Source organism: Sander vitreus, chromosome 1 (genome assembly GCF_031162955.1).
Source record: "Sander vitreus isolate 19-12246 chromosome 1, sanVit1, whole genome shotgun sequence".
In the NCBI taxonomy this organism is placed as follows: Eukaryota; Metazoa; Chordata; class Actinopteri; order Perciformes; family Percidae; genus Sander; species Sander vitreus.
In genome coordinates this window covers 22,276,840-22,290,905 of record NC_135855.1, presented here as the reverse complement: position 1 = coordinate 22,290,905, position 14,066 = coordinate 22,276,840, and the positions used below count along the sequence as shown (strand labels likewise).

Here is a 14,066-nt window from a genome sequence, read left to right as displayed (position 1 = left end):
GTGTGTGTGTGAGAGAAACCTTAAAAACTTAAATTTCATGAAATAACCAAACATTTTTATGTTAAGTAACTTTTGGAGATGCACTGGCATAAGGCAGTATTGTGTTGGTGCCAACTATGTAAATTATCAGTTCAATATTGCTTTTACTGTCAGTATTCGGCTGAATGTTGAGTGGGCAGTTTTTGTGTGTTTTGTGAAGAGAGGATACTATTTTTTTTTTTCTGAATTACCACAGCAATCTATTAAGAATCAACAGCAAATATCAAGCAAATCACAGGACTCAAACTGATAGGAAACCTGATTAAAAAGTGTAAGAAACTACTAATGCAGTTGGAATATTTTATATATGACTCATATGTTCCAACAGTTGTGTTTCATAAGCTGTCTCATGATGACCTAGAACTGGCCACAAACCTCAGTACAAATATGTGGTATCAGTTTACGAGTGGTCCCGACAACTATTAAATTTACTTTTCTTATTTTGGTAATAAGAAAACATTTATGTATCCCACAACACTTCACAAAAGAACTTTGTACGCACTAATTATGATAGTCTGTGCATACAAACGTTTTATAAAAGAGGCCCAGTGTTTGTACTGTACTGTGCAAACGTCTAACACCACTTATTAAAGGCTGGTTAGCCTTATATTTATTGTTCCTAATAAATATGTCCCTGAAGCTATTTCAGGAAAAAAAAAAAAGAAATAAAAAAAAAAAAAGTAGATATTTAAATGTACATCATATTTCATCAGAAAGCTGAAAAACATTTATTGCCAGCTGTACCACACACAGGTTGTGCTGTATTGAGCTGGAAATGAGCCATGATCTTAAACATGCACACGCGTGCCATGGGCTTGGGCATGTTTTGTTCTGGTTGTCTAAATAACTTCTGCCAAAAAAATAAAGAAAGAAATAAACTTGATTTTGGGCTTCATCCCCCTCCCATTTTGCTAGCGGATGTTCAAATTAACATGTTTTTTTTCAGGCCTGGGTTCTATTATCCTCGCTGGTGGGGTTCTTTATAGATGTCAGGGGGGTAGTATTTGAAAGCACGGCTTGTTTTAATACAAGAGTGCAGCCTTGTGGTATGTGAGGAATTCTGTCATTTATTTTCATCCGCGGTTGAAAATTTGAACTTGGAGCACTCAAAGCATGTGATTTCAATTAGAGGAGCTGTAAAGACCTGAAGACACGTAACCGTCAGACAGACTAGTGTTCTACTAGCACCAGTCTGTCTGGACTCGCTCTGCTTGCCTCTTCTACAGGTGAACAAAGGCAAAAGTATAGCCATCATCCAGCTCCTTTCTGTTTAACACACACACACACACACACACACACACACACACAGTTGTTGAGAGCAGGCTTGAGTAGGGTTGGGTATCGTTAGGAGTTTTTCCGATACCGGTGCTAAAACGGTGCCGGTGCCTGAACCAATACTTTTAAAAAAGATTGAAATATATATATATATATATATATACATACATACATACATACATACATACATACATACAGTGGATAGAACAAGTATTTGATACACTGCCGATTTTGCAGGTTTTCCCACTTACAGAGCATGTAGAAGTCATTTTTATCATAGGTACTCTTCAACTGTGAGTGACGGAATCTAAAACAAAAATCCAGAAAATCACATTGTATGATTTTTAAGTAATTTGCATTTTATTGCATGACATAAGTATATACATATTTTTTTTATTTTTTTATTTTATTTTTTTAAAAGGTGCACAAAACGACAATCGGCAACATTAAAGAACAGCTTGTTTATTGCTAAGGCCACAGGGTCAAAATTAAATGATTTATTAAAAATGTAATAACAATAACTTATTTCACCAGTAAATTCCTGTTAAACGACAAAACAACCACTGGAGGGGAAACGGGTATTTTACAATAACTTTGAATGCAGCACGAGGCTGGCGAAACGAGTTTCAAGTGAACGCAACGTCTGTGTTGTTTTTCAGACAACAGCAGCTACAGACGCCGTTTAGCTTTCAGCATTTTAACCGTGTTTAATCCAGCTGCTAGCTAACGGTAGGCTAACGTTACCTGCTGCCAAGTGTAGTGTTTACTAGCCTGACATGCGGCGATGTTTCAGTTGCCTCTAACGTCCGTTTCGGATCATCAGAGAGAAGCGCAGGCATTTAAGTGGCACCGAAATGAGGCATTGAAATCCGCATTGCTATTCGGTCCGGTAGATGGCGGTCGTTAAGGCACCAGTGCCGTATTAGCACCGGGTCTCGGTACCCAACCCTAGGCTTGAGGCACTTGGTGCAGGAGGGCTGCAGTTGACCACTGAGGACCTCATGTCATTATGATGATGTGTAGCACTTCATTCTCGTGCTACTCTGTGCAGTCCCATGTGTTCTCACACCCGGCTCCGATAGAGAATATTCTTTCAAGCCCAGCGGTGTATTTGTGTGCCTTTTTGTTATTGGAGACGTTTTTATAGTTTTGAGCCAAAGTTGTAGGTTTAAAACGCACATGCAGCAGAGGGGTATGTTGATTTTGATTTCAATGACCAACATAGCAATTTGACATCATTTTAGTGTTGGCCAGAGCTTACGTGAAAATTTGTCATTCTAGGTTTTTTGTTTTTTGAATAAGAGAAAATCCCAAATAGCTTGGCACTAACTGGTTAGCTTTTTTGCAGATGGTAAAATCCATGTGAATTCCAAATATTTTGAAGTGCGTTGTTTGAACAGATGATCGAGAATCTAAAAAGCTGACACTATCTGCAGCATATGTGACTCTTTGGCGAAGGTAGTATTTAGCCAGAATGCTTTGAATTTATAAACAAAATCCCCATATATATCTATTTATTAGAGATGCACCGATTACAACTTTCTAGGCCAATTCCGATTTCTGATTTTCTTTGAGTTAGGCCAGCCGATACCGATTTTAGCCGATTCCGATTTCATTTTTTCTAACCACTTTACAGCACACACAAATATTTATTTTCTGTCTTTTCTTTTATAGAAAATGTTACATTTTGCATAGAACATAGAACATTTTTTAAATAGATAATCGATTGCTATAAAATACAACTATATAAATTACTCCTGGTGTGGGAAATTGTGCATAAATGTGAACACTACCGTTGCTGTCAACAGGCTTATCTGCTAACGTTAGCTACCGACGGTTACCTCGGAACAATCCAGCAAATAGACGGTACCCTAGCGTGCCGTTACCTGAAACAGATGATTTAACGTCACCGCTCATTTTACACACAGTTTAACAACAAAACTAAACTCTTTAAAGATTACTATGTTTTTAATGTTGGTTGTTGAGCGGTATGCATCTCCACTAACCTGGAAAGCGTAAACAGTAACGTTAATACAGCGTGTCGGAGGAATACAGCATCTTTTTTTTGTTTGTTTTGTTTACAGCGTCTCCTATAGCAGCCAGCAGGGCATCAGAGGCAACGTTAGCTTCTTGTCTCATCTGGGGTCTGATAAACAGTAAATTCATCAAAGTCAGTGTGTCCAGCACACCGATAAACTGTAGCCGTCATATTTCACGGGACCCGCGTGAGTGCGGTTTTCATGTTCCAGTTTTTCAGAGAGAGAGAGAGAGAGACGTGTATAATTATGACTGTATGACATTTCATAAACAGCTGATGGAGCGGCAGTGCGCCGCTGCTACATGTATACAGCGGAAACCCTGCATGTGCGCGTGTGGTGTTACTGTTGCGCAATGTAAATCATGCGGCGCCCGAGTACATTTGACCGGCATGAAATCGGCATATGTCAGACTGACCGGCAGGTCGCCGGTCATGGCCAATGACGTGAAAATCGGCCAATTCCGGTCACCGGCCGGTCAACGGTGCATCTCTACTATTTATCCATTATTTCAATGAAATCCAAGAAATGGGCCACATGTATTAAATTTCTGTCTCTTACTCTCTTGATAGAACATTTTCTCTTGGCTGATAAATACAAAGTGTGTCCTAGCTGTCAAAGAGTGACTCTGAGTTTAAAATAACGTTGAGATGAAGTCATGGGGTTGGATCACACAGTGTAACAAAGAGGATATTGTGAAACGGATCTTAAAAGGCTGTTTTTGGCATGTTAAATTAGAGAATTCTTTCTTAAATTACACATTTTCCATTTATTAGCTTTCCAGATTGCTAAACAAGAATGTTGCAGTCATATATCAACTCCTAAATACATATTGCGTTGTGTTTGCACTTATGTTGACGTGAATTATCACATCCAATTTAGGTTTCAGAGTTTTGCAAGACCCAGCTATATCAGGACCCCCCTGAGGGAAATCTATTAGGGAGTTAAGCTTTCGATGGTCAACCTCACAAATCTGTTTGCTACACCTGCTATGGATCTGTATCCAGCTGTCTCTCTCAGCTCTAACTACATACTGTAAATGTGTACGCCTTTGTGTTACATTACATACTGTACAGATATGCACGGCCAACACTTAAGACTTTGTATTAAGGCTGCCCTTGTGCCTTTTGGTTTAACTTTGACTGTCTCCCCCCAGTGATCGCTCGTTGAAGCACTATCCCTAAAGAAAATGAATCTCCTTCATGCCCCATGCAAGCTTCTTTTGTGTTAGTGGTGTAAGTCCCATATCTCACACTTTGGACCGCATTCCTTTCCACACATCTTGAGTTAATCAGTCCCACCAGGATTGTGAATCCTGAATTTCAATATTATAGCAATTACCTGCGGTGATTAGAAGAATTTGGTAGCGTTGTTCATGTTTTCACCGTTTCTTTGCAGAAACTATGTGGGAAATAGACAGAATTGCAAGCTTGCACAAATAAGGCAGCGGTTGGTTTCATTTGTTTTAAATATTCCAAAATCAACAGCACAAATTCCTGGAGGGGCTTAGTTTATCCAACCCAGATTCATTCAATAGCCGCTTTCCGACCGGAGGGATTTTTGCAGTTCCTAGAACATAAAATTCCTAGAACCCTTTTTTTTTCTCGGGTTCTGACTAGACCAATTTGGGGATTTCCTCTGGCCGCAGTTCCTGTAACTCTTTCAGCTCCTACTTCAGGTCTTTTCTCTCTTCCCTTTTCTGCATAAGAACCTAGGTCAACGAGGGTCGGGTTTCCGGTACAGACAGACCAACAACGGGACAATTTTAACAATTTTCGCCATCTTATTCATCACTAAATTCACTTCTGACAACGTTTTTAGGCGAGAAATTATGCCGAATTAACAATTTGCTTCAAAGTTTTCGGAGTTGAGAAGCTCCATGAAGTGAGGCGACAGCCAGCAAGTGCCTGCCGGGGCCGCTAGCTCGTCACTCGGCCAGTCATGCTCAGAGACCTCGCTGTAAGCTGGAGGTCTCTCAGACCGCTCTTGTAAATAAGAGGCTTTTATTTCGCCATTGACGGTTTGTTTATTTAAATATTACAACACATGTCCATCATAAGATTAACGGGAACCTGTGGTTAACTGTCTTTTTGGAGTTAAACTCCATCCCCCTGGCCGGCCGTCACACACACACACAGTCACACACAGTCCACAGCACAGAGAGATACCCATTTCTCTTTGGGAGACTTGTTTAAATTATGACAAATATGCTGTATATATATATTAGATTTAGTATTTAGGTCATACTTTTTTTGGTGTATTTGTTTTCTGATTTTAACGCTATAAAGACTGTTGCCGTGCTTGCGTCACTCCCTTACCCCTCCTGTAGTCCCTATGGCCACTTGGCCAGTGCGAATGCAAATGGGGTTTTGGGGGAGAGTAGTTGGTAGATGTGTTTAGAAGTGGACTTTTCCTATAACTACGTTCCTGTAACTACTTGGTCGGAAAGCGGCTATTGATTGGCAGTAACTGCTACCTTATTCACTGATGCATTCAGCTTCATTCTTTTAATCTCTTTGACTGTTTATTTCAGTGTCACATTTGATTTGATTTTGCTCTATCAGCATATTTAGGTCTCTTGTTTCAGTTTAAGCTTTTTCACAGTTCCTCTTTACAATTAAAAATGAACCAGAATTGTTTCCAGCAAATAAGTTTTTTTTTTTTAATTGAATATTCTACCGATTATTCCATCGATTTAATTGAGTAATCGGATAAGAAATACTTTTGTTTTATTGAAGAGCAATAATAAACAATAGTTTGGTTAAATTTTCGGAAAAAGCAACATTTATATTGCCTACATTGCTTACAATATCATATCTCAAAAAACTAAACTTATTAAGTGCATTTAAGTGCCATATTACATTGTTTTTTTTAAAGATTTTTTTTTTCTTTCAAATGATATCAACTTCAAACTAAGGCATACATTAAACATACATAAACATTACCTTAAGTTGTGCAACTTAACTTTTAGAACTACAAGTTTCAACCTGAGACTGATCTGTATATAGGCCAATATGTAAATATTAGTTATACTCAACCTATTTTCATTTATATATTTGATTACAATGCTACACAGCTCTGTTACACTTATGCTAGTAGATCGTTGATCAGAGAGAGAGAGAGAGAGAGAAAACACACAATCAGCTGTTTTTCCATATGACTGTGATTTATTTTTGTCGGGTCCACTTCGTGGAATGGATGATTAAGTTAGACTCAATGTTTTCTGTTGAGATGCAGAAGCATTGACGTCATGCTATTATTGTGGTAAGCTAGTTTGATTTTGCAGTAGACACACTGTACAGAGTTTTCATTTTAATTACGTTTGATCTGATTCCAAACTTTGGACACTTTCTGTCGTTTTCTCCAGTCTGTCTCTTCTCTTAGCCCCGCACTATTTACGCTCTGGCATGTGTCGCCAGCAGCAGACTGAGCAGCGTCTGGTGTGCGACAGTAATAATGATCCGTGCGGAAACACCGTCCGTCAGCGATACAACGTTGGTAACATTGATTTAACGAAGCTTCGAGGCAAGTCATTTTGCATCGAGGATTTTTTTGTAATCGAATTATTCGAGTTATTTGAGGAATCATTTCAGCCCTAGTCACCGCTCATTTTACACACAGTTTAACAACAAAACTAAACTCTTTAAAGATTACTATGTTTTTAATGTTGGTTGTTGAGCGGTATGCATCTCCACTAACCTGGAAAGCATAAACAATAACGTTAATACAGCGTGTCGGAGGAATACAGCGTCTTTTTGTTTGTTTGTTTTGTTTACAGCGTCTCTTATAGCAGCCAGCAGGGCATCAGAGGCAACATTAGCTTCTTGTCTCATCTGGGGTCTGATAAACAGTAAATTCATCAAAGTCAGTGTGTCCAGCACACCGATAAACTGTAGCCGTCATATTTCACGTGTGGTGTTGCTGTTGCGCAATGTAAATCATGCAGCGCCCAAGTGCATTTGACCGGCATAAAATTGGCATATGTCAGACTGACCGGCAGGTCGCCAGTCATGGCCAATGACGTGAAAATCGGCCAATTCCAGTCACCGGCCGGTCAAACGGTGCATCTCTACTTAGAAGTATATGGATGACTTTTACATAGGGAGGAGCACATAGGATATGACCCCTCTAAGCTGTTGTGAAACCCCAGGCTGTTTCTACATGCTTCCTGCTTGCTTACTTATGTGTGTAGGGATGAAAAACAGAGTTATACTCTTACTGAGGAACTGTATTTGAGCTGACATCTTTGATATATTCTGTTTATATTGTATTAATCTATATTTTGTTCCTGTTGTTTCCTCTCTTTGTCTTGTTTTCTAATGTACAGTAGTCATGTTAAATCATACCTAATATATTTGACTTAACATTAAAGGCAGGATCGGTAACTGCAGCAGCAATAAATAACTTATGGGCTCTGAAAAAGGAGCGAAAAAGATCCGTCATCTGTAGCTGTAAAAACGCCAACCAATCACAGCGGCGCTCGTACACGTCTGTGTGTGGGTCGGAGGGGGAGGGGTTAGACGGAGCCCCGATGATATGCTACTTTCAAATCTTGCTAGCTTTTCAACATTACCATGCCTGCCTTTTGAGTAAAATTAATCTGAAAATCTGTTCAGACCATAGTGTGCTTGTTTATCCTATTAAATACATTTTTGTCCATTACTTTACTGTAAATCATGATTAATCTGAAGAGAAAAACTAGTCAGACAGATTAACTCTGAGATGCAATCCTTTGAGAAACCGTATAAGTTGACCAGTGCATTATTTATGCAAGAAATGTTTAAAGGTCCCATGGCATGAACATTTCACTTTGAGGTTTTTTAACATTAATGTGAGTTCCCCCAGCCTGCCTATGGTCCCCCAGTGGCTAGAAATGGCGATAGATGAAAACCGAGCCCTGGGTATCCTGCTCTGCCTTTGAGAAAATGAAAGCTCAGATGGGCTGATCTGGAATCTGCCCCTTATGAGGTCAGAAGGAGCAAGATGAACTCCCCTTTCTCTGTTTTGCCTGCCCAGAGAATTTGGCCCACCCATGAGAGAGAGACATCATGGCTTGAAAACAAGCAAAGTTGCAGTTGGTCAAGGCCACACCCCCACCCTCCACCTTGCCCCCCCTCTCTCCTCCTCAATAGCTACAGACACAGAAATGGCACATACTAAGGAAAGCTCATTGTGGGACTGGCTGTAGTGGCTGTAATTCTGCACCAAGGCTGAATTTCGGGAAAGAGACTTCAGATACAGTATTAAGGGACCAGTAAGGCCTATATAAAAGCATCCAAAAAGCAGCATGTCATATGAACTTTAACTTATATGATGTACGTTTATTGGCTAACTTAAGATTGGTGATATTTCTCTTATTAAAACACATGCAGAGTTCTACATGTCGTGATGCTGTTCTCTGCACTGACTGACAGATCTTGATGTCTTTTTTTATCTGAAGGTTCAGGGGAGGGATGTGGAAAGATCATTCAGCGATTCCCCAAGAAGGACTGGGAGGGAACGGCGTTTCCTCAGGGGGTGGAGATGGTGAGTGATAACTATAAACTGAAAACAACTAAACTGAACAAAGCTAGGTTGCCTGGGTATTTAAAGTACACTATCCAAAGTGAAACACAGGAAAACAAAGATGCAGTTACATTGAAAAAGATGCCTGCTGGGATTTAACATAAAATGTTTTCTAATCAAAATGTGGTTGGAACACCAAATTTTGTTTTTGACAGTGTTGTTTTTATAAATGGAGACATACAAATATCATTACTTCCTGTTTAGAAAAGTTAATGATCAATCAGTGATTGATTAATCACTGGGAAGAAAGTTGTCTGTTTTGCTTCTATATACAAATATACTACATTGCAAACATTTAATTTAAGAAAATTGTAAAATGTCTCATATGTATAATTCACAGACTGGTGACTGGATGGTTACATCATTATTGTGACCGCGGCCTTTGCTGTCTGCAGTGTAGACTAATATCACAATTTCATAGTTCATATTAACAGGAGAGCAGACATCTGTGAACAAGTTGTATAGTGATTCTCTAGTTAGTGAGTGTCCTTGTCTTTACACCCCTTAACAGCTTTCTGATTTGGTAGTTGAGAATGTTTTCTGCGCAAAATAGGGAATATTTGTATAATAAAAATGTTCATTGACAGATGACAGATTGTACCCCAGGGAATTTTCATGTTTTAAAAACAAATTCGTCCTTTAGAGCTTGTGCAGCAGAAATTGGCATTTCCTGTTTAAGATAAATTCGTAATGATTGTTCACTCAAACATTTGTTTTAAGCACTTTACATGTTCCCTAATTAGGAAACCCCTTTCCACAGAACGCTTTTTACATCATGTCCAGCCTACTATCTGATTCCCGTTGCTGTCTGTCTCCATCTTCTTCTTTAGTTATATTAATAGAATAGTTGCTTCTCTCCCAGGGGGTCTGTTGTCCTTATATGGACAATGCAATGGATGGACAAATATTTGCATATCAGGACTGGGAAAACTGTCACTTTCTAGGGAAACATTAGCACTTAACAGTATCATACTGCACAGGACATTAGCGCCTGTGTTATATATGTTTTTGCTCATTTATATTGGCTACTGCAGATAAGCTTTTAATGACTAAGCAGAATAGTTTTGGCAGTCATGAGGAGGGAAAACAGCAATATAACTCTAGATCACAACATAGTACTTGATCCTTGAAAGTAGTCATATTACATTTTTCCCGCTCTTTTTTTATTACAGCATTAGATATTACACATAAAAATCCAGGTACAACTTACAGGATCCATAGCTGTAGATGACTGTAAATGCTGTGCCGAAATAAATGTTGCATGTTTTCTACTTTGCAGTTGAAGGTATGTTTAGTGTTTGGTGGAGGTCATAGCTAATTATATAGCCTAATTTAGAGGCCAGGTGATGCAGAGCACCAGCAGGTGTAAAGGCCAACAAGTTGAATAATATGCAGTGGTGGGAGTAACAAATTATATTTACTGTTCTTACTGTTACAAAGTTGTTTTTTGTATACTGGTACTTTTTAGAAATCTGTAATTTTATTTTTACTTGAGTACTTTTTATCAGTATTGTACTTCACTACATTTCAAGCTGCATCCATTACAGAGTAAAAACAAAAAAAGTCCTGATATACTTTGTGAGAATAGAACAAAAGAAAGAAGATGAATCCATCTGCTATTGTGTCTGTCTGCGGCCGCAGGACTGTAGAGCTCCAGAGAGGTGACACTCTGCTGACTAGCAGCACTTAACGTTGAACAACAATGAAAAATGAACAACAGTTCAATCATCATCGGCCATGACCGCCCTCCACACACAGTATAGGCACTATATAGAGAAGCTTAGCAACGGCCCCTGGTGCAGATGACAGCTAACGATTCGCTAGTTACAGTAAGTGCAATAAAACCGTCATGAGTAAAAAGCCAAAACTTTATCAATACTGTTCAGACATAAACCTGTAGAAAAATGATATTTCAATCTGCTCCATCTGTCTCTTATCTGCTGCTGCTGTTTTACACAAGCACAGCACGCTACTCTGCAAATAGCATCCTTAAGGGAAAGCTATCTGTATGTAGTCCAACTGTTTGTCTTAGTTTGCCACGAATCTTGAAATTTAGACAAATTCTTGTAAACTTAGCTGCTGGCGGAAACAAACCAGCCTTGCCTCTATACCAGTACTACAGTAGTCATCGTCAAATTACCTTGACGATGATGTCTGCGTTCTTCATTCTTTTTAAACTTCACTCAGTATTTTGATGTCAGGAATATGATTTAATAGCTCCAGAGCAGGCTAACAGCCAGGCTAAGATTAATCCTGGAGTCTTATGTGTTAAATCAGCTGCCGCTCTGATCCGAAATAAGCAAGTTATTCTGTTGTCTTCTGAATGTGTTCTGCTTTATTTTTATTAACATGCATTACTTGTCACTATTGCTGTCACAAGTTTGATGTAAATCCTACTATTGCAGTTCTTTACATGGTAAGAAATGGTTGCACTGGCACCGGAGACACTGTGAAATTTGCCCCGTGCAACGTGGAGAGGCGGGGGGAGGCAGGGGGATCCTCCCACACCGTGCAGCGGACTCTAAAGGAGACTTTTAGCGTCAATAACGACGACAATGGCACCTGACCAAACGTCCGTATTTTTCGAGATGGGAGTGAGAATGTGTTGGAATTCCACAAAGCTTCTTAATCTTTTTATTTTGGTGCTGTCACGCATCTGGGAGTGAGAAAAAACCCTGAATAATAGGCTATATTGTTTTACAGATATGCTTACAGTGTGTTTTGAAGTCACTTCTTTTTCTAGTTTTTGTCCAGTCATGTTTGTTCTGTATGAACATTTATTGTAGAAAGATATTTAGAATTAGACATAGCTTATAGAGATTTGTGCATATGGTTGTAAAACATATTCTCGCATTGTGAATAAGGGTTTGAAATGAAGCCTAGTCCTTAGGGTAAATTTCCAGAGGAACATTAATTCCCTCTGCTCACTTTTAAGGCAAAGTAGGCTAAATAATAAAACATTTTATTTATATAGTGCTTTACAGGCTACTCAAAGACACTTTACAGTAAAACCAGCACATTTAGCACATAAAAACAGATACAGCAATACAACCAACACATAAAACAAGCATATTAAAAGCAATTAAAACACAGTGTACAACTTTGTAAAAATGTGGAGTGACTAGTAAGTAGATCTTTTTAAATCCTTACGCATTCAGTCGCTCCGCTATTGTTTGTTGGGCTTTTTTTCTCTGTCTGATAACAACAGCCGTATTTCCCTTTTTGCATATTATGTTTCACCTCCTCATAATTTTCCATTAACAGCTGCTGCTCAGTGGGTGAAACATATGCCGCACGCGTCTTCTCCATTTCTGCATCAGTAAATCTGTGATCGATACCGTGGTCTATTTAAGAAAGCCGTGAACGTGCACTTATCCCAGCTATCTACACCTGGCTTGACATAGCTTCACCTTCTCATCCTGGCTCGGCAAACGTGCAACCGATTAAGCCGCGATGAGCGGACCACACTAAGTCAAGCTGCGCTTTTTCAGTTATCCTGGATTTCTTCATTCTACTTTTGTGCAACAGGCCCCTGGACTTTGTGTTTTTATCCTTGATTGTATTTGATGTCTCTTTTTTTTTTCATGTGTAAGGCATTCTTGATACAATAAATCAAAAAATGTAGCTGAACTTGTGCTGAATACAAAAATACCATGGCACTTTGAAAATACTGCTTACATTTGATCAAATGGACAACTATCAGAGCATGCTAAAATCATCTGTGTGCCTGAAAATACCCTTAGACCCCAGAGGGTGAAGAATCACATATGGGTTGTAGTTGTAATTATCATTATTGTACTTTGGCATAGTTTTAAAAAAATAATAATAATAATTTGCATGTAAAGCTGCAACTACCGATTATTTTCATAGTCGGTTACACCTATGAGAACAGTTTCAGCAGAAAAAATGTCACACATTTTTTACAACAAAGAAATTAAATAATATGCCTAAAATTTACCTGCACAAAACGGTATGTTTCTAGTCGTTATGGTTCTAAAATTATTAAGTCGGCCCGCAGAGCGGTGCTCTCGGTAGCCTGTCCAACAATGTTTGGAATGATTTGCGGTGGGGTCTTTACCTATGGTCTTTACGCACACACTGTGCTCGTAAATCATTTTTCCGGTTCGCGCAAGTATCTATTTTTAGGGGCATATTTGTGTGAAATGTTCTACTGTGGAGCACTGAGTTGGCTTATTATTGTCAACAATGGAGACTTGCTACTACGAAATGGTAGTGCGCTTGGCATGCATACCTTTTGGTGGAGGATTGTCCCAAAACCGCAGTCGGAGTTTGCGACTCAAAGGTACTGCTTCTTTTTTCTTTTTTTTTTAATTGATCCGCAACGTTGAGGTGCTTCATCATGGATGTTGTGTTCCCCACCTTACAAGAAATTAATTTAAAACACAAATTTGTTTAGCTTCCTCCTTATCTTTGCTTTTGTAATATGTAGCCAAACCTTTGACCTCTTAGCATGTTCAGCCATTGCAGCAAGATACCAAATGAGAAATGAAGCGAGGAAATTCCGTTCTATTTCATTTAGTATAGAAGCGGTTGGCAGGCTATTCACTTGAATTCATTAACTTTATTAGACAATCGATGTATGTTTGTGCACCAGTAATTTGATTTGTCTCGTCTCTCGAGACATAACGTTGACATCACCAGCTGGTCAATCGGTGCATCTCTAGTTTTGAGAAATTTGGAACCGGGTCCTTAATAGAACCGGGTCTCAAGACCCATCCCTACTCGGAGTACATTTTAACTGACCTACTTTTTACTTTGTTTTAAGTACATTTTTACACAAGTACTTTTACTTATACTTGAGTCAAATGTATTTAAAGTCCACCTCTGATAGTATGGGTCAGATATTTAAGCCAAGACAAATGAAGAGAGCAACTCTAAAAAACAGGCATTTCTCACATTTCATGTTTAGATGAGGTCATTTTTTTTCACTATAACAGGATTTGTTTTTAGATTTTTAGAAACGCAAATATAATCTACATTTTTATACAGTATTTAGCAGATTTAGAAGTAAACAAACATTAAAGTTTTGTTGAAAAAGTTATTTTGTATGAATACTGAATTAAGTTTTGTTTGCCTTTTAATAATGTCCAAGAGTTATTATAGCTGTAGCTAAAATCTTTGGATCTGTGC

The 14,066-nt window shown here is 38.7% G+C and overlaps 1 protein-coding gene across 4 annotated transcripts in view; it reads left to right on the top strand.

Moving 5' to 3' along the window:
• Positions 1-14,066, top strand: part of sbf2 (SET binding factor 2) — a 110,349-nt gene that overhangs the window by 10,513 nt on the left and 85,770 nt on the right. For 2 of the 4 annotated variants that reach the window (XM_078248240.1, XM_078248222.1), the window contains exon 2: positions 8,791-8,876. The exons of the other annotated variants lie outside the window; for them this stretch is intronic. In XM_078248240.1, coding sequence (XP_078104366.1) covers positions 8,791-8,876 — 86 coding nt within the window. The remainder of the gene's footprint in view (positions 1-8,790; positions 8,877-14,066) is intronic. 4 annotated transcript variants of the gene reach the window in all.